Source organism: Diabrotica undecimpunctata, chromosome 3 (genome assembly GCF_040954645.1).
Source record: "Diabrotica undecimpunctata isolate CICGRU chromosome 3, icDiaUnde3, whole genome shotgun sequence".
Lineage (NCBI taxonomy): Eukaryota > Metazoa > Arthropoda > Insecta > Coleoptera > Chrysomelidae > Diabrotica > Diabrotica undecimpunctata.
In genome coordinates, this window is record NC_092805.1 from 159,407,716 (window position 1) to 159,433,734 (window position 26,019).

The 26,019-nt window shown below is 32.9% G+C and overlaps 2 protein-coding genes across 2 annotated transcripts in view; both read left to right on the forward strand.

Moving 5' to 3' along the window:
- The window catches only part of Ankle2 (ankyrin repeat and LEM domain-containing protein 2), a 44,427-nt gene extending 21,546 nt beyond the window's left edge, over nt 1–22,881 (forward strand). Inside the window, exons 6-8 of the mRNA XM_072527319.1 lie at nt 4,572–4,755; nt 5,639–5,776; nt 7,854–22,881. Coding sequence (XP_072383420.1) covers nt 4,572–4,755; nt 5,639–5,776; nt 7,854–8,028 — 497 coding nt within the window. The 3' untranslated portion in view covers nt 8,029–22,881. The remainder of the gene's footprint in view (nt 1–4,571; nt 4,756–5,638; nt 5,777–7,853) is intronic.
- The window catches only part of Usp12-46 (Ubiquitin-specific protease 12/46), a 235,393-nt gene that overhangs the window by 119,131 nt on the left and 90,243 nt on the right, over nt 1–26,019 (forward strand). The gene's annotated exons all lie outside the window — the stretch shown is intronic.

Genomic DNA, 26,019 nt, shown 5'->3' on the forward strand with positions numbered 1-26,019 from the left:
GTTGTTACAAGTCCTAAAGTGCCTATGTCCTAAAGCTGTTATAGATATACAAGCTACTGTAAAATAGTAGTTCAAATGTCATATGACACCAAATAAAACAGTCTTCTTCTTCTTCCTATGCACGTGCCTCCGTGGAGGTTGGCGACCACATTTCTAAAAGTTTCTCTGTCTTTTGCAACGTGGAATAATTCGTCTACAGTCAAGTTTGTCCAGTCTCGAATATTTCGCAGCCATGACTTCCTCTTTCTACCTATTCCCTTTTTGCCATCGACTCTACCCTGCATGATGACCTGTAGAAGACTATATTTATCATTCCTCAGTATGTGTCCAAGGTATGCAGTCTTGCGTACTTTTATTGTTCTTAACAATTTTTTGTCTCGACCCATCCTTCTTAGCACTTCCTCATTGGTGACCCTGGCAGTCCATGGAATCCTCAACATTCTTCGGTATATCCAAAGTTCAAAGGCTTCAAGCTTCTCAACTATTTGCGCTTTTACCGTCCATGTTTCTATCCCGTACAATAGCTAGGATCAGACGTAACATTCAACAAACCTCAGTCTCAGCGCAGTATTCAGATTTGTGTCACAGAACAATTGCTTGAATTTTAAGAACGCTGCCCTTGCCATTTCTATTCGTACCCTGATCTCTTGGTCTGGATTTAATTCTGTCTTGATGTAAGCTTCCCGATATTTATATTTTGTCACTCATATGTTGTCAAATAAAACAGTACTGTACAAATATTTTTTGCCAAAATAGTCAACGCACACCATAGAAAAATTTTCTATTTATCTGTTCTGTATCGTTTACAACTGTTAGTTTAAAAATCAAATCTATCCTAAGCCGGTTGGAAGTTTTTAAAGTGGTTCAAGACATGTTGTGTGATGTGTATAAGAGTGTTCAAAGCTTATAGCTCAAAAATCAGACATCTACATTAAAATGTTACCCAAAACACTACATTTTAACTACTTTCTAATAGCCAAAATACTTTCTACCCTTCTTTCAGTGCGTAATTAATTTTGACGTCAAATCAGATTTTAAGAATGTCGCAAATCATTGCATGACATTTTAGTTAAATCTGACAGTTGCCAGAGTCGTAATCAGCCAAATATGAAAAGATTATTGCTTCTTACACTGCAATTTGGAATAAAAACAAATCAATAGTGTTTGTTGTATTTATAAAACGTCCTGTTCTTTGATTTGTATAGTCGTATAGATTGAAAGTAGCTGGAATTAAGGAGGGATTGTGAAGCAGTGATTTTTTATATAAAGTATTACACAATTGGACAGATTGCCCAGGTTTTTTGGAGAAAATAAATTTTAATGTTCCATCCTATAAGAATCGCATATTCAAAGAAAATGTTGTGGTTCTGAAAAGAATCGTTTTAATACATATACAACATCCGTAGCAGTTATTTTTAAGATATTTCCTTAATTTCATTCCTGAATTCACAATCCAGTTCAGAATCTGATTCATTTAAATCAATGATTACGGGGATATGTGGCTGGCATCAATTATTTCTGCTGTCTCCCATTATTCCTTTATAATATTTTCAGCATGCCTTACATATTTCTTCCATTTTTCTGGTGTAACCTTAAATTTATTCACAATTGTTCTGAAGCTATTTTCTTGTGGCATGTTAAAGTAAATTACTATTTAAATGGGAATAAGCCACAATTAAAGGTTAAATTACGTTTATTGACGTTTCAATTTCCACTTCGGAAATCGTTCTCAAAATACAAACATGTTTCTATCTATCTATAAACTTCTCTAGCTTTAGGACATGTATTGAACATGTTTTGACCACATGAACAGATATTGAACCAATTTTAATATACCCAACTAATAAGAAAATGTACATAAGCCGCAATAGTACAACAGAGTACGTAGCACACAGTGTCCTGTCAAAAAGCAAACATTGCATACTCTGCATACCTTAACACTTTCACTGCCATGAGAAGCATAACGTGATGCACGGGTAATATGACTTTACAGCCACGAGAATCAAATATCGATTCTCACGCATCACAAATTATAAAAGCTGCGAGAAGCAGTTTTGGTCTCTCATATCAATGTATCGTTAATGCAGTTTAAAAATAGACGGCTGTAAGCAACAGAAACTCTATTTGGCCTCTGAAATATGTTAACCAATGTTTGATTCTCACAGCCTGAAAAGTGGGTTACTGATAAAAACTGTATACTCAAGTCAACTATTATTTATTTATTTTTTAACGAAAATTATCATTTTCATACATTGTTATTTTAATAAGAAATTAACAAAAACTTTATTTATTAATAAAAATTGCAAAATTTTAAAAGTTGAGGTTTATTTTGTACATTTGTGTATTTCAAAAAAACAACTCGAACAATAATGCTTATTACATTGTGTACAAAGATATCTTGACTGAGGAGTTTTCAATTGAGCGTTTTTTCGTCCAGTTTTAGCAATATTTTCATAACAAACAACACACCTTCGACGATTACTGGAACCTACGTCTTTCAACAAATGACTGTCGTTAGGATTAGGGTTTTGTTGAATGGACTTTACTAGGCTTACTACAAGGTTCTCTTTGAATTTTGTTATAGTCATTTTCTCATTTGAAACTTCTTGGTGTAATATATACGAATTTACTAACGTAGTACCCACAAGCAGTTCAATTGCTAACTTTCTATACCACTTTACTCCCTTTCTCAATGAGCTGGTGTATGTTTTCATTTGGTCAGACATATCGATGTATATTTTATGTTTATAGTAGTCAGTTACAACTTTTGGATTTTGGCTGTCTTCTGTGAGTTCGGCAGTGTGTTTTGTACTTAGAGTATAAACATCGCGTTTGTCTTTCCATTTTTGAATCACCACTCCTGAATTACTTTCAGCTGCAACTGTTTGTCCTTTATGCAATTTTGTATCAATTATATGTTTGGGATTTAATTTTCGGTTGATTCTCAGAGTTCCAACTAAATGAGTGTTTCTGTTCTGTAATTTATGGGCTAGAGAAATACTGGTGTAATAATTATCTGTATAAATTGTACGTCCCTTATCCAGTAGGTTATTAGACAAAGTCAGTACTACATTTTCAGAGGATGATTGATTTGGTAGTTTATCCTTGCCACAATAAATTTGGAAGTTATAGGTGTATCCTTTTTCAATGCATAATTTGTACAGTTTTATACCAAATTTATGTCTTTTATTACTAATATATTGCCGAAAACTCAACCGTCCTCTAAATGGTATTAATGATTCGTCTATACATATATTCTCTTTGGGAACATGTTTTTGAAAATTTTTTATCAACAGGTTTGTCAAAGGAGAAATTTTTTGTAATCTATCATCTGTTACTATTTCGTTGTTATGAAAATGCCATGTCTTGAGTAATAATTGGAAACTGTTGCGAGGCATCAAATTTTTCATTTTATTATCGTACAGACTACTTTTAGACCAATAACTTTCAATTGTAGGAAAACGACATAAGCCCATCCAAATCAAGATCCCAATAAAACATTTTATTTCCTCAACATTTGTATCACGCCATTCAGAAATTCTGGCATGGGGTAATTTTACAGTACTTTTTAACTGATTTGCATACCTGTTTGTTTCCGTCACCATTAATTCCAATACCTCGTCAGTAAGAAATAACTCATAAAAATTTAAAGGACCTTTATCAAAATATTCACCGTGTAGTTCTGCTTTTACACCAACATCTATTTCAGTGAAATCAAATAATTTCATATACTGTCCACTCACGTCTTTCCACGATAAATTCGCACTATTATCAATGTGTTCACTTTCTTTATCCTCATCTTCACTTTCTTCTAAATTGTTTTCAATAACATTATTTATTGTTTCCATTACACTATCAGATATATTTCTTGATGTGCCAGAAGTACTTGGTTGATTTATTAATTTTACTTTTTTTTTAATTGGTTCATTATCTAAAGAACTATCAGAATTACTAGGGAGAAACTCATCATCAGAATCTTCAAATGGTTCATTATCTTCATCTGAAAGATATTCCTGCCACAGACGATTTAATTTTTCTTGTTCTTTTTCGTAATTCATTTTCACAGTATAAAGATTTACACAAAATACTCAGAGAAATCGACTAACACCTACGGGCTAACGCTTGAAAATGAATAATATCCATTTATAGCGAAATTGCATTTTTGCAAGAAATGACCCATCTTGTGGGAATGGGCATAAAATTGTAATAAACGATATCAGATAACAAGACCGCGTGAATTATATGGACTTGTTTTTGTGTGAATCGGCATATGATGCACACGGCTGTAATAAACGATATCAGCCAACAAGGCCGCGCGAATCATATGGTGATTCTCATCTCTAACAAACGCAAAGTAACGTTTTTTTGAAAAGAAACGTGTAAATATATGCTTAGTTTTTAATTGTGTGTGTATATAGAGGGGAAAATATTTACGGCCAGAAGGACCCTCTTTTTCTCACTATGGTGGCAGTGTAAGTGTTAAAGTAGCATTGCATTTTATAATAACCTATCATTTTTTACAACCCTATCATAGTTTTATCAAACCAATTTATTGACTTGGTATTTTACAGTTCCAAATGGTTTTAACTTAAGTGGAATTAGTAATTCTGTTGTAAGCAGTTCAGATGAAGATTCCGAAAGTGAAGACAAGTTTTATACGCCGCCTCATAGTCCTAGTTTAATAAAAAGCGATTCGGAATCAGACGACGAATTTGCCGATTCCGAACTACCAAAGCACGATGTTTTTATAGAAGGGTAAGTAACTATCATTTATGGTATTTTAAAGTTTATAATAGTATCACTAGTGTTTGTTCTTTATCTCTATACCAAGTTGCTTTTTATTTGTATAAGTTTCTATCTTTCTTCATACCAACATTAATTTTCTTTACAAGTATGTCTTGTCTAACCTTCTTTCCCATGTTTTCTTTGGTATTCCTTTACTACCCCTTCCAGGAACTGTCAAACAGTACTGGAAGAGTCTGTACTTGAAAATAATGTAAATTCTCTGGACAAAAACATTAATATTCTTCAACAGAAGTTTGAGTCAGTTGAGGAGGAAAATAGAAAACTTACGTGATGCAGCAGATATATCTCAATATATAACTGTAAACCAATCAAGTATCAACAAATACTTTCGATACTTCCGACATATCTACTAATTGTCTTCCAAGAGGTCAACGAACGTAACAAAAGAGTTAACAATGTTATCCAATACAACGTTGCTGATTCCGTTAAAATGATCTTTCCAATCGTTTGTATATACTAAGGTATGTGCCCATTGAATCTAACTCCAGAAGCCTCTTTAAATTAACTTAAAGATCGGAAGGAAACGGGAATGAAAATGATCAACATTAAAGTTTATTAATATTATCCCAAAGATAATAAAAAACAGTAAAAAAAATCAATAAGAGGGAGATGTCTTCCAAATAAGTTATGTATTCAATACCACAAAGTTATTGGCACTATAACAAAACAACAGAGAAACATTGTTGAATGGACAAATTCCTACTGTAGAAATTGGATGGCTCTGTTATATAATCTCAAGAGGAGGAGAATCGCATTGAAAATGTCATTCAAACATTTCTTTTTCAAGTTAGAGAATAAGATATATTTTTCATTTCTGTTTCATTTGTTTTAGAGATAATCCTACAAAAGTAGACTGTGAAGTATTTAACGCTCTGTATTTTTCTGAGGTTAAATTAGATAATAAGAAGTATCCAAATATTTATAGATGGTACCACACTATTAGTTTATATACACAAGAAGAACGTGACAGGTAAGTTTTTATTCAAAATTTTAACTATAATTGACGCAAACAAACGCTCATTGGACAAACAGGAAATTTTGTTGCTCACTGTACACTTAACTACTTATAATAACTACTAAACACTGACCCCAAGATCGTTATGTCATAACCTGCATAGCTGGGCAGGTTGCTTTAGGCTTTGTCAGGTAAATAATTCCGAAGCTGTTATTATTGAAGTTTGGTAGTTAAAAATTGGATTCTTCCAATCACAATGTTGATTATACAACAGATGTGCAGCTTTAAGAATCAAGTCACTTTATATTTAAGTTACAAAATAAATAAACAGTAATCCAATATTTGTATAATGTACAATTACAACCCAAATAAGTATTATAGTCTAGTTGGTTCCTATTGGCAGCTCATTACAGAAGCAAATCTTTAATTAGGATGTAAAGGTGGTTGTCATTGTATAAACCATTGCCGTACGGATGTAGTTGAAACCAATAAGGATTTTGGAGAGATTCCGAAGTTATGTATTAATTTGTTTTTCCGTCGACCATTCATTTATGATCAATTTTAACACCCTCAAAATCATTGATTAATGACCCCTATTAATGAATGATTTTCTATTAATGAACGATTTTATTATAAGCAACACAACATACATTGCTTGCATAAATTAATTTAACCACATTTAACGCTCTGTGATTGGCAGTTACCTGTGGTGTAGGCAACCAAACATACCTATTTATATTCCCACTAACAAATTATTTAAAATGAAGTAGCCGCTGTAAGTACTGTCTGTCATTGTATGTCATTATTTATCGTTAAGTAAATAAAAATTTAAACTAAGATATTTTTATTTCTGAAAAGTATGGTCGACGGAAAAGTTTTGTAACGAACTCGTGAATTAAAATGGCGATTAACAATCTCGAACATTAACTCATTCGCTTCGCTCGCGCGTTAATATATCTCAATTGTTAATCGCCCTTATTAATACACTTGTTGGTTAAATAACTATTAAATTTACATTTGCTTTAAATTTAAATTTGGTTAAATATACATTTAAAAAAGACCCTTTAGTATATAAAAAAGGAATATAAAACGCAACTTAAAAATATCACAAACAAGAACACAGATTAACAGTGGATGTTATGGCAGTGTTCTAGATAACTAACCCCTGCTAAAATCCTGATAGCTTTCTTTTGCATTTCAAGTTCAGTCGATTATCTATGGTGATTCCCAATAGTTTAACAGTCTCTTTGTTATCTGGATCAATATGTAAATTATTTGCAGATGTAACCAAGTTTTGCGTTTTATCGGAGTTAAGTTTCAGTTTGTTCGCAGCAAACCATCTGCTAGATTAAGTAGAAACTTCTTCGTAAGACATTTTTAAATCATCATTACTTTTTTTTTGATATAACGTATGTCGTATCATTAAATTAATAATAAACAAAAGAGGTCCTAAGACCGAACCTTGTGGGACTCTATGTTTTATGGATAAAAAATCGGAGAGATTATCTTTAGACACTACCAACTGGTGTCTGCCACATAGGTAAGAAGTTATAATCAGTAGAGGGATACCTCTGATTCCATAGTAATTTAATTTGTGGAGGCAAATGTCGTGTGAAAGGCAGTCAAAAGCCTTCGACAAGTCGCAAAGAGAAATTGCTATGCAATTGGCGCGTTCAAGCCCCTAACATCGCTCACAACTTGATGTACAGCATTCGTAGTAGAATGAGCACTTCTGAATCCATATTGTGAGTTGTTAAAGTAATTATTGGACTCAAATAGGAATAAAATTATTGTTTTATAACCTTTTCAATCACTTTCCCAAAAGTAGAAACAATGTTTATGGATCTGTAATTGTCAGTTTTTGAGGAATCACTTTTTTTATAGATAGGTAGTACTTTTGGAAAATTGGAATGAAAGATTCGTAGGAAAATTTAAACTGAATAAAAAATATATTATTTTTAAGTCTTAGCTGTTGAAAAAATAATATTTTAGACTATATTAGGTTTAAATACTTTCCCAACAACAGTCATCCTTTATTATCACTCACCATGTCATACGCTGCTTTTCTAATCTTACCTAAAATCTTTTTTAGTTGGGGACATCTAAAGGACCAACAGAAAGCCAAAGTTGACATCCCGAATTCATCTTTAAATGTATCTTTTAATGTGGACTCGCCGAGGACCAGCACGCCTTCCAAATCCTGGCTGAGAATTACAGGTGCCAATTCACCAAAAACAGCATTAAAATCGAGAAGTGTAATTTTCTAAATCAGAAAACGGATTGAACGTATTTATTTGACTGCTCACTGTGCAATCGCCCGATTATGTTTATAAATTTTAAAACAAAAACAGATTGCAAGGTATTTTAACTGTTACACTATTAACGAGAAGTTTAAAATATTTGATGAAGTTTATGAGTTAAATACTAAATGTTCGGTTTAATAGTTTTATGCATGATATTGTTGTATTGACCAGATATGTTATTTACTCTTTTTAAAGTTTTTAATATGAGTATGAAATTGTAAAACATGACGCTATTTTTTTGTCAAAATATGTGGATTTAATCGACTAAATGTAATCGGAGATTTTGACTGTTCCTTAATTCAAATCAAGCCGAGATTTACTTATTTAAATACAATTTTTAATTATATTAAAAAGTTATTTTACCAAAATAGTTAAATTAAAACATAAAAATAAGTGCTAGAGCATGAAGAGTTAAGAACATACATTAATGATGGACAAATGTATGTGTATTGGTCAAACGACAACAAACTATTACTGTGTGTACAATTGAGGCATGTACATTCGCGAAATAATTAAAATAATTTCAGAGTTTTGAGACTGTATTAATAGGTGTGATTCAAAATAATTAAGGGATGTAATTATGTGTTATACAGACAATAGCTAAATCAAATTTATATAAGCTCTTACCAATATTACTGTTATATACACTCGCGGCATTCATAATAGGTTTCGATTATCACATCGCAGGTTTTCATTCGCGGTATTCACATGCGGTTGTTTCTCGTACGAGTTTTAATTGTCTTTAGCGGGTTAGCGTTTTTTGTCCATAACGTATTTGCGTAACTTTTTACTATATACACGGTACTGTTAGTGTTCGGTGCTGTAACTGGTCGTTCTCACTAAGAGAGGCGGAAAGCACGTGTGTTGTCTGCGGAAACCAATATAATAAGGACGAACACAGCGTCTGTTATCTACGGGAGTCAACAGTTGAAGACATAAGTGGATAAAGGTCATATGTCACAAAATAAAGTTTTTGAGTAATAAGCATTTTAGTGTCTTTTGTTCCAAGTTAATTATTTATTTTAGAAATTTGCATTGCTACACTTTTTTAAACAGGTATTTGAAGGTACTTTTTTACACTTTAAATTGGATTTAAAAAAAGTTAATTTAAGCCAAATATTTCAAATTTTGTGGACATATTACCTTTATTCACATAGTAAAAATAATTAAAAAATATTAGGGTTAAATGTATAAAAGAGTTGAGTATCAAAAATGGGCATTTATTTTCAAAAAAATAAAATACAAGATGTAAAATTATTAAAAACCTATTTTTTAGTCGGTTTTTCTTTTTGGGATTTTCTTTATTTTCTTCTATTGCGTTTTCATAAAATCATCTGTACTCTTCAGGAACAAATTTTAAGTAAATTTTCCAGTTTTCCAAACTCAAACCACCAGTTTTATTTTCCAGTATTCTTAGTCTATATTCAGTTCTGGTCAGATGTGCTGACTTTTTTTTTTCTTAAATCTACTTGCTGAAGTGGCATGTAGTCATTTAGGCATGTCTTATACAGATAGAAGCCAAATTCGTTCACTCTTATCCATTTTACATTATCACGAAAATTAACCTTTTCATTTAAACTGTTTGTTTGAGTTCGTCAGCAGATCATCAAAGTCGTAGAAAAAATTCTCCATATTTACATAAATGCTTTTTTTTTTGTGCTTGCCGACGTGATAATGTCACGATATCGATCTAGAATAAAAATTGACTGACGTTTCCTTATAACTTTTTCTATCCTACCAAAGATCCTGGCAGAATCTAAATAACTGTGGTGGCCCACTTCAAGAAATGTATGCTGTGTTATTTTAAAATATCCATTTAAAATGAGTTATTGATATATACCTAAATTATAAAGTTTTTGTTCTGACAACTGGAGATTTCAGTACTACCTTGGTTAGCTACATCTTCAGCCGACGTAAAAAAGTAAGATTTTGATCCTGATGAAGTGATGCAATATATACCAAAATGATACAGCAACATTTGACGTAAATAGAATGCTGCTGATGTTGCAATCTTAGGTAACGACATCGTTTGTTATAGATCCGTCATGATGTAGCACATATTGTTGTCAGATATTGACTTTTGCTATCTAATTTTTGAAATTCAAATGCAATGCCACAGTTTTCTTTATGCTCAATAGTATTTTCTCCAGAATCACATGTGCTACATGTATCACTTTTTGGATATCCAAATGATAGATTCAATTGAGTATCGAACACATGACGATACATGGAAAGTTTAACTTAATATTTTTCACCAATTTGTTGTTCATTGCCTCTTTTACAATACTTTCTATTCTGATTTTTGTTTTGAGAATAGTGAGAGCTTTCAGCTGGAAACATTTGAGTATGTTGAGTAATGTAATCTTTTACCGCTTCACAGATCTTGTGAGGCCTGTTTGTATGCCCTTGTTTACATGGACTTAGAGCTGATTGACCTTGTTTAAGTTGTTTCTGAAAATTAAATATTTTCTTTCAGCCAACTTTTTACAGCGAACAAATTGCATCCTTACAGACAGATATTTTTTCCCTTTAGTTAGTTACTTTCTTTCAAACAAAAGACAGTTGTTTGCGTTATTTTCTCATTTATAAAACCTTTTCAATATAGATTTTCTAGCTTCTAGGCTGAATTTTGTTCCACACTTTAGTCTGCACGTTACTTTACATAATACTAAATCTTCCCCAATTTTTTTACTGGTATAGTTTTTCCATTTTGAGAAACATTGAGAGATTTTATTTTTCTTTTGCAATATCCAAGAATGTCTGTACTTGAGTAGTACTAAAATTGGATTAAGTGATGATTCTGGAATTGATTTTGGTAATTATAGGAATGATACAGCGGAAAATATAATATTGTTTTTCGCAAGTGAAACATCGAACACGCTGTATAATAATCTGTCTAAAAATACCACACGCACTCATCGTTTGCATTTCGCACCAATGGTCGTAGCTGTAAAACATCACCGACAGTCCAGGGCCGTCACGGCTACAAGGGTTTGCTACAAAGTACATTTTACTATTTATTCTTTGATACTTTTATACTGCCTTGGTATAATAATTTGCTTATCCTTTATTTTTAATGAATGGTAATGATTTTTGTTACCGATCGATTGACGTACACGTGATCATTGGTTGACCTCTTATTCCGTTTTACTAATTGGTTGGCCTACAAGTTATCTACAATTAATTGTTGACTAATAATATATTTTGTTTCGTGTGTTAATAGTGTTTGTAAATCTTGTGCACCGTTTCTAAAAATTATCATATTTTCTGCATATCTAATATTATTCAGACCCTCTTCTTTTACACTACTATGTCAAATAAACATTAAATAAAAGGGGATAAATAATTTATTTGAGTGATTATTTTTGGTCATTAATGAGAAACTTGATTTGGAGATATTTAGAGGAAATTAAACACAGAAAACTTTTTATTTTTTCACAAATGATTAATCCACACATTTTTATTGTTTATAGATTGTATAAGTTACCCACTAAACTTTAATTTTTATTGTGCAGATTTTAATTAAGTACCTATAAGGGTGAAATCCTGTAAATACCATCTATAAAATCGCAGACAAAACATAAACCTTTTTCTAAATTTGTTACCAAGTGGAAGCAGTAGATTCACAGTCACTAAATAATATATGTTTTTAAAAGTTCACTTTATAAAATGCTCCGTCCGCAAAATTTCGAGCCAATGCTTTTTAAATGCATTCATTTTTTTCGAATCCTGAGAAAACTAACAAATATTTTTGAAAAATTTAAACGCATAATAAGAAATTACATTATTACCGAGGGCCGAAAGTCCCTTAGAATAAACAAGAAGTTTTTTTGAATGAGATATTTTAAATTAAAAATCACACTAAATTTTCTCTTTTTTTTTTCACCCCTGTAACTTATTAAAATAAACATTATAGAAGTTTTCAGGGACTTTTGGCCCTCAGTAATAATGTATTCTTTTATTCTGCGTTTAAATTTTTCAAAAATACTTATTAGTTTACTCAGGATTCGAAAAAAATGAATGCATTTAAAAAGCATTGGCCCGAAATTTAATATTGAATCACCCTACAGCCACATTTTTTTGTGATTTTATTTTATTTGTTACAATGCGAAATAACAATTAATATATTCTGATCTGATTCAACACAGTAAATCTCATCTGAAAATGCATTGCTCGAATTCTCAAAATTATTACATCCAAGTTACTGATAGTACTATCCTCGATCTTTCAGTAATGAGTCTAGAACAACGATCAGAACGTTTGCCTTCAATGATTTCATGGATTAGCAAGTTGGCATTTGCCAATAGTTTGGTTTAGACACATAAACTTTTAGTTAATTGATTCAATATACAGTCTGAAACATTCGAAGGTCATACTTTATGAGGCTTATCATACCTGTAGTGGAGTGTAGGCTTTCCAAGCCGGTGTTTTGTAATGGTGTATAGTTTCTTTAGGCTTACAGTCGTATCAATGAGCGGTAGACCATTATGACCGTTGTCGCAACACCTTTGATAGTTTCTAACGCAGTTTTAGTTGAAACATCAGGAACAAGCAATTCCATACCATGGGATATAAACCTGTAAAACTATTTATGGCATTGTATTGCTTTTTATAAAATATGTTGAATTCTTTTCATACGCCAAAAAAATCCATCTAATTTACAATGAATCATATATTGTTGAAAACTCTGATCATTCTACTATTTTTTGATATAATCACCATTGATATGCCTTTGAAAGACGGCAGTTTTCGTGTCATATTATCTCGTGCTGTTTCTCAAGTATCACTGGACTTATTTTTTCAACTAGTAAAGTACAGACTTCTGCTTTTGATTCCAGTATAGTTGTAGTATCGTTCTCATATCTTTGCCATCGATCCCAATTTCGTTTAACATATGTATCACTAGCTCATGCCCTACAGTGTCGAACGACTTTTGGTAATCAATAAATCAAATGAAGGCATCTTTCCGTTGATCATAACATTTTTGAACTAGCAACTTCATGCAAAAAGTGCGTTTTCTTGTTTTCAAGCTGTTTTTGAAACCAGATCAATAAGATGGGACCCAAAACAGATCCATTCAAAACACTCGCACTCTTATAGAAGCTCTCTTTCATTTACATATAGTCAAGTAGTCACCATTACATGAACCATATAGGGAGCCACCACCTTCCTGGAGAATTCTCCTTCAACTGAGCTGAAGACGTTCTTTACATCCACTGTCCCTAGAAAACAATAACTCCTGGGACGTCGTGTACCAATGTTCACTACTCTAAGCCATCTCTTTCACCACGTTCATCACTATATCCACCGTCCATTGACCTCGTCGAAAGCCATATTGTGTCTCGAATTCTCCAGCTTCACCTATAAAAGCCTTTAAACACATTTGCCATCACGTTTAGCAAACATATTGACCTATATTTTGGCTCGTCTCCCTTCTTTCGTTCCTTCTCAACCACAACAAGCCTTTTCTCCTTTCCGATTTTGGAAAAATACCACTCGACAAGTTGCCATACAAATTCATAATTGGTTTCAAACATATCTTATTTCCTATGTTCAGTTGAGTTGAGTAGCTGATAGATCTTTCCAATCACCACCCGTGAACAATAATCTCATATTTACATCCACATGTACTCTTTCCATATGCTCTTTTTCGCACATTAAATTTCATTTTCTAGCGCATTCTTGGCCAGTGTAGACTATTGTTTAGTTTCCTCCACTTTTTCCACGTCTCCTCTACCATATTTTTTCTCACCTTGCACAAAGGACTACTACCACGATCACACATTGTTCTAGCGGATATTTAACTATATGTATTTCACTATTTAGGACGATCCGTAACTCATTTAATTTCATTGTGTACTTTGTTCTTATCATGCAAGGCAAAATTCGAGGAAAGCGAAATGAGGAAAGACGAAGAATATCATCGCTTAAGAACTCGAGGGAATGGTTTGAATGTAGTAGTGCAGAACTATTTAGAGCGGCAGTCAACAGGGTGCGCATAGTCATGATGAGGTCTAACCTTTGATAGAATATGGAATTTGAACAAGTAGACTTGGTTCTTTTGCTTTTAGTTTACTTCTTCTTCTTGTGCCACTCCTACCGGAGATTGAAAATCATCAAGGCTATCCTGACCTTGTTTACAACTGACCTAAAGAGTTCATTAGTGGTACAGCCAAACCACTCTCTCAAATTACGCAACCATGACATTCTTCTACGGCCTGGATTCCGTTTTCCTTCTATTTTTCCTTGCATTATATTTTGAACTAAAGCGTATTTATGTCCTCTCATCAGGTGACCCAAATATTCTAGTTTTCTTCGTTTGATCGTTGACAAAATTTCTGGGTCTTTTCCTATCCTTTACATTACTTCAAAGTTTGTGACTCTTTTACGAACGGAAACTAATTTGGCCCTTGTAATAACAAGGACTCGTCTAAATGTCAACTTTTTCTAGGAGATCATTTAGTAATGGTTCCACTTTATACAGAATTTCACTAAATCCATTTTCTGTCGCTCCTCAAATATCTCAAAATCTACTCGAAATATCTTCTACTCGCGGTAGAAGAAAATATAGGGTGATAATATAATGGATCATACAAAAACATATCCTGAAGTATGGCATTTTTAACGCTTCTTGTAACATAATATTGACGCAGAAATTTTGTAGCTCTGTTAGATTAGTATTTTAAGTTATTTGTCTAAGAGTCTTACGTCGAGCTTGCAGTATGAGATCATGGACCTTTTTAACATTTCCTTGACACCAGCCTCTGACTATGTCACATGATACTGAAGTTTCCAAACAAACATCTTGTACCAAAAGAAAATTTTGCCAGAACTGGAGACAGAAAAAAATGATATGTAATTTAGAAAAAAATTCGAATGGATAATTTTTTTCGGTTAATGTTTTGTCTCGACATTTTTGTTCATTGAAAATTTTTAATGTTTAGTTTTTAATAAAACTTTAGGTAGGTTGTCACATTCTTCTTGTTTGTACATTTGCTTTGTTACTTATTGTTTTTGTTACTTTTTGTATAATGAAAATATTTCTCTAATATAAATACAAAAGTTAAAAACGCAATTGTTTGTATATTTGTAATACTTGGAAATTACTTCCGAAACAAAATATTGGATTGGATTACTTGAAATTGTCATAGCTGTCAAAAATCTAAATATTGTATCAAGGACTTGAAGGTTTGACAAAATTTTACAACGGTAAATAAAAATATAGAAATTCGTATCTTGTTACGAAGCTATTTTCTTGTGTAATTGTGTAATTATTATACGATATCGGTCTCAAAAATATCCTATATTCGTTTATGACTTCGCAATGCTTGTTTTTTTGCTATCCAGCTCTTCTCATCGTTCAAAGTAATTCACAAAAGTAAATTTTGGAATAAATTTGTCTCAATCGCGAGTCATTCCCAAATTCTTGGTCAGAATTCACGGAACACAAGTTTTCTTAATTCCAAAATCTCTTTCTAGTTCGCGCACAGTCAATATGTTGGAAGGTCGACCAGAACGTGGAACACTATCTAATATACTAAGTCGCTTTTTCAACCGATTGTATTATTATTTTGACCTACATTCATCTCGAATTGACTTTTGCATCATTTGAACAGTTTCCGTATACCTTTTTTGAAGTTTAAAGCAAAACTTGCTACAAATTCGTTGCTCCCGTCTGTCATACCAAATTACGACAAACACAAAAAGGACTGAAACAAAAGCATAGTATTACAAATAATGACGTATAATAAATAGACCCCGCAGCCTTCTATACTTGATATATAATCTGGTGTCATAAAGATCATCTGCTTGAAGGTATAATATTTACTATAACACTGGCGTGATCGTTTATTTTATAGTGAGTTTATTTTTCTTTGCCAAAATGAAATCTATGAAAATAAACCTGGTTCGAAAAATTATATTTAAATTATTTTAATCACAAAAACAAAACTAAATGCCTTCACTGACTATTAACACATAACTTAATGTTTATAAAAAATATACATTTTAAAAATGATTTACCTGAAAAGTGTTTCAAGCTTCTGTAACCACAAACAAGACACTTAAATGGCATTTTACTAAAATATTAAGTAAATGACTCTCAAAAATTTAAATAAAATTTGCTTGTCACCTAAAATATCCAAACATAACCTCACTTCGGTAAAAAATCGTGAACTTCGTACAACTTCGTATCATAACAATAATATGAACAAAGGTATTCATGTGTATGGCACTTTTTACAGCATTCACTGAGTCTATGTATTATACGTCATTGATTTCGAACTAAACTATCTGCTAGTAATTGTAGTATAAATCAGGTTCGTAAACAGTTTTTTATGCTCTCACCCTACAAGGATGCTGGAACGTTTTGGCGAGGCCGGATACTTTTAGCACGGACCTCGTAGAATGAGAATTAACCACAATTTTACTACTGAAACTATTTTTTTGACTGTTTCAAGACTGGTCTAGTACTGTTTCAAGCTTCTGTGACCACAAACAAGACACTTAAATGGCATTTTACTAAAATATTAAGTAAATGACCCTCAAAAATTTAAATAAAATTTGCTTGTCACCTAAAATATCCAAACATAACGTCACTTCGGTAAAAAATCGTGAACTTCGTATCATAACAATAATATGAACAAAGGTATTGATGTGTATGGCACTTTTTGCAGCTAGTATTCACTGAGCTAGTAATTGTAGTATAAATCAGGTTCGTAAACAGTCTTTTATGCTCTCACCCTACAAGGATGCTGGAACGTTTTGGCGAGGCCGGATACTTTTAGCACGGACCTCGTAGAATGAGAATTAACCACAATTTTACTACTGAAACTATTTTGTTGATTGTCTGTTTCAAGACTGGTCTAGTTGTAGATAACTATGTTGACAATTTTTGATTTTCACTTTGATAAATTTTATACTCTTCTACAAATTGCTTCCATTTCTTTTTTGTTCTTCTGCTGACGTCATGTAAGAGCATACTAACCGAGAAAAACTGGATTAACCTCCAATTTGTGATAGAGAAACATTTAATTAAATTTGTCATTTTTCTCATAGTCTCTAGAATTGAAATATCTTCACAATTCTGTTAATTTATTTTTAGTTAATATTTTGACGTTTTATTTTTTTAATTTGTTTCTTCTGCCGCCTGCTTTTACTATTTCCTTTTAATCTAAATACTTTTGACTTTGGTGTTCTGATTTTGTATTTAATTTGTTAATACTATTTTGTAAAGTGTTCTAACTATTAATTGTTCTATCTATTTATCTGTTAGCCTTGAGACATCCAATGTTGGACATAGAACAACGTGTTTTTTAAACTTATCTATCCATCTTAAGTGCTCTCACCCAATTCGTTTACTGTTACCTCTTCTTCTCTTTATTGTGCTTTGAAGGTTTGAGATCCAATTGGCTACAGTTATACGTGAAATAACGGCTCTGAAGAATTCGTTTTGCCGAGCTATCAGCATAGATCCTTGGATCAGGAATTCTGTCTTTCCCCTATTGATATTTTCCCCGTTTCCAGCTTTCCCATCCTAGCAGCCGTAGAGAAGTGTTGAGATCACATAAGAGCGTATCATTCAGATTCTAAGTCTTAAGTCTAGATCCCATCATCTAGAAGAAGTTCTTCATGCCGATAAACGCTATTGTCAAGCGTCCATATCCTGCTCTATTCTTGATAGGATTTACTTTATCGAATCGCATCTACTGCTCATTAATGATTCCAGATATCTTAAGAACGACTATACTGTTGTGTATTCAGAGAAAACTTTCTAGAAAATCATAAATTTCGTCATATATAGACCGTGACGCTCGCTGTATTCTATAATATCGTTTATAAGTTGCTTCAAATCAGGAGTGTTGATAATAACGACTGTATCGTCGGTGTATTTTATATTCCATTGATTGCAGCGCTAGTACCTTTAAAAACCGAAGATTTTTTTAGAATACAGATTAAAAAGAAGTGTGGATACTATGCGTCCTTCTCGCACTCCTTTTCTTTTGATTATCTCCTCCGAGATGTTACGCTCCACCCTTACTTGAGTTACCTGATGCCAGTATCAGAGTTGCTTAATGGTTCGTAAGTCACCCACGTTTATATCAGTTGCTTTGAGTATTTCGGCCAGATTTCGGTGTTGGCCACCGAAAGTTTACGATGGTCTATGAAGAATGCGTATATTTATATTTTCTGCCTCTACTGTGTATAAGTGAATTACGCGAGAATAGAGCCTATTGAGTTCCCAATTCGTTTTTAAAGTTTAAAGTCGAAGTAAATATCGCCGACTTGCTATTCGCATTTCTTGTATATGAGATATCAATTATATGCGATAATAATCACGTTAGAACCCTTAATTTTTTGAGTAAATTTACGAAAGTTGACTTTCTAGTCAACTAGTTAGTTTGAGGGTATTTTTCCTGTTCTATAGAAAGTGTTAACCAGGTATATCAAAAGACTTAACCTTCAAACACTTCATGGATTAAAAGTTTTAGGTTTTTGGCATCCGCTTCATCGAGCCCTACGGATTTGCCATCTTTCTGTATTAAGACGGTATGTTGTACCTCTGCTTTAGTGATGATGAGGCTTTTCTCGTTGATCTCATTACCACGTGACGGTCGGATCTAGTTTGTCACTCGGTGTAGAATTCCTCAACTATGTCATCTTCTTTGTCTTTTGTAGCTTATCAAGCAATGCTCGATGGCAAGAAAGTGGAGAGGGGGATCAGATTGTTTATACCGTGCAGTCGCTCGGTGAAATTTTCACCATATCTGGCTATTCTCACTTAGTTTGGCGTGCAGACCAATGGCACCTCCGTGCAGACCTGGGTAGTGGCACGTGAAGCCGTAATTTAGTGTTAGGTCTCTTATGAGTAGGGATGGGGGATCGAATACTTTTTAATAATCGTTTCAGGTTCTCTGGTAGGGTTAGGAATTAGGATCGTTTTCTTATATTCACGACTTAAGCTGGATTTATAGTTTGACGCACTGTAAACGTAGACGCACTGGAAAAAGATCAACATAGAGTTTTGTGTACTCTTATTTATAAATGAACGTAAACGCATGACGGAACGTAAGTCAAACGCACTGCAACGGAAGAGTTGGCCAACTTTCATCTTTTACAGTGCGTTACTTGCGTCTGGCCAATCAAAAGGAAGAATTTTGTGCTGTCAACCAAAGTGAACTGTCTGGTAGGCTCACCATTTTGTAAAGTTGTTTGTCAACATATTCGAATTTTGATTTTGTTGATTATTTGTTACAATTAATGTTACGAATTTATGAAATAATAATAATAAATAATAAAAGGATATTCTAGTATCATGGTCACCAACTCTAGCCACTGTTTCTACTCATGCGAAAAAAATCTACTCCGTCGATTTATAAATTGAAATAATATTTACAGTGCGTTTGTTACGTCTGCAGTGCGTCTACGTCTACAGTCCGTCAAACTATAAATCCAGCTTTAAGCTCCGTCATCCTTCATGAGTGGCTTATAAACAATATCGGGAAATCCCAGAGAGTGGTTATATAATTCTATTTTCCTATATTTCTTTTTATTGTTAGTTTTTGTTATTCCGCTCCCCAGTATGCGACTTTTTTTAGTAAAAGTAACGGATAACAAATCAGTTATATGCTCCTCGTGTAAAAAGGAATTTAAGTACCATGGGAATACAACTAATATGAAGAAACATCTTCAGAGAATACATACTCTGCAGTAGAGTAAAAATAATGCAGCACTGTTTTCGTTCGTAACAGATGATAAAGTACCTAAAGCAATAGTTACAAAAGTCGGTAAAAATGAATTTTCACTTGCCCTTCACAAAAACAATGTTCTTCAAAGAGAAAAGTAGATAATGAAAATCCAGTAACCGAAAGAAAGCCGTCCAAACGATTAAAATTATTTGGTGTCAATGGTAATAACAATGACTGAAGGAAAAAAACGGGAAATAGATAATAAATTATTAAAAATAATAACTAATGACTATCAACCTCTACCCATAGTGGAAAATATAGGATTCCAAGAGTATACCAAAGCATTTAATAGTGAGTATATTTTACCAAGTAGAAAAATTATGATAGAAAATATTAGTCTAAAACAATATTCAGACTCTGTCTCGAAACTGAAGCAAATGTTACTTACGGTAAAATATGTGCCAATAACAATAGACATATGGGACCTCTAAAGCGTATATATCCGTTACAATTTTATTTTATCTACAATGAGAAAATGTGTTCTTTTAATATAACCAGAGAAATAGTAGCATCTAATACTTGTTTTAAACAAAGTGTTAGAGGAATGGCAATTATTAGAAAAAGTTTTGACTGTTGTTTCTAATAAAGGCGCTAATATTAAAAAAGCAATCAATGAGTATGTAAGAGAATACCACCATCCACGAGTAGCACATACTTTAAATTTAAGTGTAATAGATGCTATACAGTTAAATGCAATTTTTAATACAATTTAAAAAAAAAAGCATCCATACCTCTCGCAGCCTTCTCTGCTGTTCTCAAAGAGTATTGTATCGTCTTATCTGAGATTATTTACTAGTGTTCCGTTAATTGAGATGCCTTCATTGATGTCTTCTAGTGCCTCTTTATTTAAACATCTCTTCTGAGCGAATATTAAAAAATAGAGGGGATAATACACATCCTTGTCGTACTCCTCTTCTTATAGGTATATCTTTAGATTTTACTACTATGCTATATAGATAATATTTTAGGGCCTAAGATTTGCTCAGTTTTTTTTTTAATTGTATTTTGTTTCGAAAAAATATATTTGAGATTTGGTAAAATAGTATAAATTCATAACACATTTTCAGGGAAACAGGTAATTCTTTAAATTATCATGGCGATGGAAGATTGCTATGGGTAGGCAGAAGTGTGACAGAATGCATATATCGCCAGCCAGCTCACTAACTCCATCTGATTTACAGCAATGGTACAACTGTGGGAAGTTATTGTAATATGATGCCTAATATGCTATGTTTTCGCGGATCGATTACGGGATACGGTACGAGCATCGAAATAATCCTCTTATGCTTATCTCTTCTATGTATAAACTGCCCTAAGTGAGTGTGTAGCCACAGCTATCCTCCACACGTTGCAAAAATTCAAATAATATAGAAAGTAAAGTTTTTTTTAAGAATGCCAACATCGACATCTGTCTTTCCTTGGACTCTCTGCAGAGGGTCTTGCTTTGAATCCATCGTATGGTAGATTCCAATCTTTGCTGTAGCTATTCTTACATTTATAAATTGAATAGAAATAAAAGTGTCGATATGGGTATTTTTAGGTCAATCGGCCAATGGAGAGGTTTCGATGCGTGGATATGCGGATCATGGTGCGTATTAGTGCGTGACTAAGAGCCCTTGATGTGGAAGGTTCTCAAATAAGTCCACAATTAGACTACTTCTTCTAATGCCGACTCCACTAATGAAGGTTGGCTAGAACCATTGCATATTCGTCTCTATCTTCGGCTTTTCTTAAAGGCGTCTGTGTGTTTAATCCGGTCCAGTCGCGAATTTTTTCAGCCAGGATATTTGTCGTCTACTAGGACCCCTTTTCCCTTTGATTTTACCCTTCATAATCGGTAGCTGCAACAACTCGTACTTATCATTTCTAAGTATGTGCCTCAAATATGCTGTCTTTCTCCTTTTAATGGTGGTAAAAAGTGGGACACTATCACTTAAAGAGTCAACAGCCGAAAACAAGGATCTCACCTCAAAAATTTTCTTTAAGTTGTGTTGGCTTACGAGAGTCTTAAGAGTGAAAAGTAGACATTTCCCCTCACACGATATGTTTTTCCGGAATTAATAGAATTACAAAAAAAGTTTAACTAGTTTGCGGTCTATAAAGTATTCAATATTTGCTATGCTTCAATATGTAGTTGCTATGTTATTATTTCTTCCACTTTCTGCCCTCTATCATAAACAGTGCTGATGCTAAGTTTAAGATTTGATAGAATATATCAACAATTCGCATATTAAACAAAAGTAAAAGTGCTAAAAAATGTTAACACTAATCTGATCATTATGGAAAATGTTATGAAATATGTTTTCTATTCCTAATAAGTAATTATGAACCTATTCAAATCCAATTATTCATCATGGCAGTCACTAAAAAGAAATTTTTTGCTGTCCATGTAATTACTAAAATTCCATTTCTTCTAATATATACTAAAAATCTAATTTTTTTATGGAATTTTTGATATTTTCTGATTATATGTTGTTCCTACGGTTGCTGCCGTGAAAAGCGGCAACGTTGTCAAGAAAATTCTCATTTATTTTACTGTATAAGGCCGTACCCTTCGTACACTGCATGGCATGTCTGAAATACGCCATAGGTACCTATGTATTTTGAACGAATCTTGTTTGGCTTCTAGATTTTCGATTTCATAGCAGATAACATAAAAATGCCACAAGAAAATAGTTTCAGACCCATGTTATATAGAAATCGACGCTAGCCCACTTAGATAAAACGACTTAAAGATATATATGAAACGAAATAAATCTGAAATTTCGTTTCTTAGCAGAGGTGCATGCATAGATACATTAACTATTTCTCGAGATATGACTTGATAGTCCATCGTTCTGGTTTGTGTTGGACACCAATTGTACGTTTTTAAAGAGTTGTGTTCGTTTATAAAATTTTCATTTGTAGAATGTTCGTTATTTTCGCTATTTGTAAACCGTTTGTTAAGTCGTTATTGAGTTTCATATTTTGTAAAAATTTATTCACTTTAAGGTTGTGCCTAAAATGTTGGTCAGTAGGTAGAACTAAACTAATAATATTGTATATTTTTTTATTTCTTTACTACTGTGCTATTGCTAAATTATAATCAATAAATAGTGTTTTTTAAAATTATTGAGTTTTATTTCAAGTTGTGTAAATAAGAGGTTTGATGATAGATCTGACCTACGGATGCAGCTAAAAATGTTTTTGTACTAGCAAGACTGATTTAAATGACATTAGAATAATTAAAAATTTAAAATGTTTAGAAGACTGATTTATGCTTTTAAACTTATCACTTAAATTAACAGGGGGACTCAGTTTGTATAAAGAATCGAATGAAAATGGAAAAAGACTGCACGAATTTGCTACAGAGAACAAAATGAAAATAACTAGCACAAGTTTTGATCAGAAAGTCATTCAAAGGTGACATGTACCTCCCTAGATGTAAAAGTAAAAAATTAGATAGACAATGTTCTAATAGAAAGCAAACATGATAATGTAATAGTCCATTGCAGGAGTTACAGAAGGGCAGATACCAACAATGACTAGACACTATTGATAGCTAAATTAAAACAAAAAAGAATTGCCAAACATTTCAAAACCTGTTAGAGATATATTAAATTAATATCGTATTCTTCCTTCTTGTATGTAGGCTTTAAAGCCTGTTTCTTCTTCAATATTAGCCTCCTAAATTGTTTAAATTATCGCACCATCTTTTTCTTGGCCTGCCAATACTTCTTCGTCCATTTGGTGACTTATCTCGTGCTATTTGTACTATCCTATCCTATGCCATCCTACTAATGTGTACGTTCCACTCCTATTTCCGTTTTGTCACCTATCCATTTATGCCTTCTATATTGCATGCTCTTCTTATGTTTTCACTTCTCTCCCTATCCAACAGACTTTTCCCTGATATTCGTCGGAGTATTTTCATCTCTGTTGTTTCTAGTAGTCGTCTAGTTTTAGATGTGTCAGGTGTTTGTTCTTTCAGATTATGCCATTAAGAGATTCCGCCGCTTTACTTGCTTTTAAGCTTTGTTGTCGTACTTCTTCAACATTTCCGTAACTAGTTATATCTATTCCCAGATATCTAAACCTTGCTTCCTGCTTTATTATTTTTGTATCAATTTCGATTTTACATCGTAGTGGGTATTTAGATGTTGCCGTTCATTTGGTTTTTTCTGCTGATATCATATTGTATTTCTTGGCTGTTATATTGAAGATGTGTGTTAATCTTTGGAGCTCTTCTTTCTCGGCAATTAATGCGGCGTCGTCTGTACAACATAATATTTGGATTTCTTTTTTACCCATTTTGTAATCATGACCTTCACGTACTGCTTGTAATATTTCGTCCATTATTATATTAAAGAGAAGTGGGCTTAACGAGTCACCCTGTCTGACTCCGCTTTGTATTGGTATCTACTGTGTTAGTTTTCCATTTATCTTTGCCTGTATTCGATTATGGAAGTAGATGTTTTCGATGGTTTATATAATATTGATTGGTATGTTTCTTTTATACAGTAGGTGTAAGACGTCTTCGACTTTAATGCGATCGAAAGCCTTAGTCAGATTTATAAAACATAGATATGCTGGTTTATTGCACTCGATGGCCTTTTCTGTGATATGTCTTAGTACAAATACAGCGTCTACGCAGGATCTTCCGGATCTGAATCCTTGTTGTTCATTTAAAGTTGTTAGTTTATTGATTTTGTTGGTTAGGACTTTGTGGTGAGCTTAAGTGCGGTGTTCAGTAGATTTATACCTCTATAATTGTTGGGGTCTTATTTATCTCCTTTCTTGGTATCAACATTGGTATCATTATGCTGTTTCTCCATGCGTCTGGTATCTTGCACTGCAATATTAGTTTTTGTATAAGTTTTGTCATCTCTAATTATTCCGTCTTACGGGATTAAATTGATGTTAAATTAATATATAGGCAGTAAACAGACTGGAGGAAGAAACAAATAAAAGGCTAGAGAATCCAGTCAAGCAGTCGGAATCAGCGGACAAGTTTTATAGGAAGAGTTCATGTAAAGATACGCCAAGACTGGACATGTTCCTTCCCATTCTTCAATATTTTCTTTTGTACTTTGTACTGAGCATAATAATGTCAAACAAACATATTGATAGGTAACCCAAATGTAATAAAGCACAGACAATATAAAAAAAAAACCCAATAAATTGCGTAGAATAAGTGGATAACGTTCTTTAATTTGACCCGACTAATGTTCTATTCTTATGCAAAACATCTTCTGCTTTCATTTTAAGTGTTTTGTTGAAGATTTAGCAGTATGCTTAAAATTTGGGATAAAATAGGTTATTGGTTATCTGATGTGGTGCAGATACAGATTTCTTTTAATTTTGGGCGAGATCTGGAAATGCTTGTCGCTGCTTCATACTCCATTCCAGTGCTCCATTTAGCGTTTTGTGATGTTGTAATCGGAGAGCTTGTAGCATTTCGACATCCTTTTGCCCATCTATGAATGCCTGTATAACCATTTGTTCCAGAAAATCTTTAGGTGCCTGAGGATAAGCCAAATGCAATAACCTTTTAGTATCGGCTTTAAATTATTGCATGCTTTCAATATGCTTTTGATTTCGAACTATCAGCTTGCTTTTGAAAACCTGCTTTAGATGCTGCTGGCCATCTTGTCTCTAAAGCTTGAAGAAGAGAGGTATAACTGGGTGCATCCTAGGGAAGAAATTACAAGACGTTTGCTGCCGATCCTCGAAGCGATACTACTAAGGAAGCTGCCATTTCCTTCTCATTTCAGCCTTTTGCTCTAGTAGCAGCTTCGAATTGAAAACTATACGTTTCCAATACCCTTTGACCATCGAATGTAGATAGTATTAAAATTTTGTTAGTTCTAATTGAAGCTGTTTGCTTCGATTCGACATTAGTTACAGAAACAATATTGTATAAAGAAGTTTGGGTATTAATTTTTCTTTTTAACTCAATTATTTCGCTTTCTAAACTAGATTTTAAATCGTTTTGCTGTTGTTTTACTTTATTTTCTAAATAGTTGTTGTTCTATTTAATTTTTTAAATCGGTTTTTATATCGTTTTGTTGTTGCACTATTTTATTTACTAAATCGATGTGTTTTTCTTCTAATTTATCTATTCTACTAATAATTTGACTGAAATCTAACCTAAAATTTTCATGAATTTCAGATAAACTATTTAAGATTTCTACCTTTTTTTTCTACGCCTCTCCTTCTCCTCTTCTTG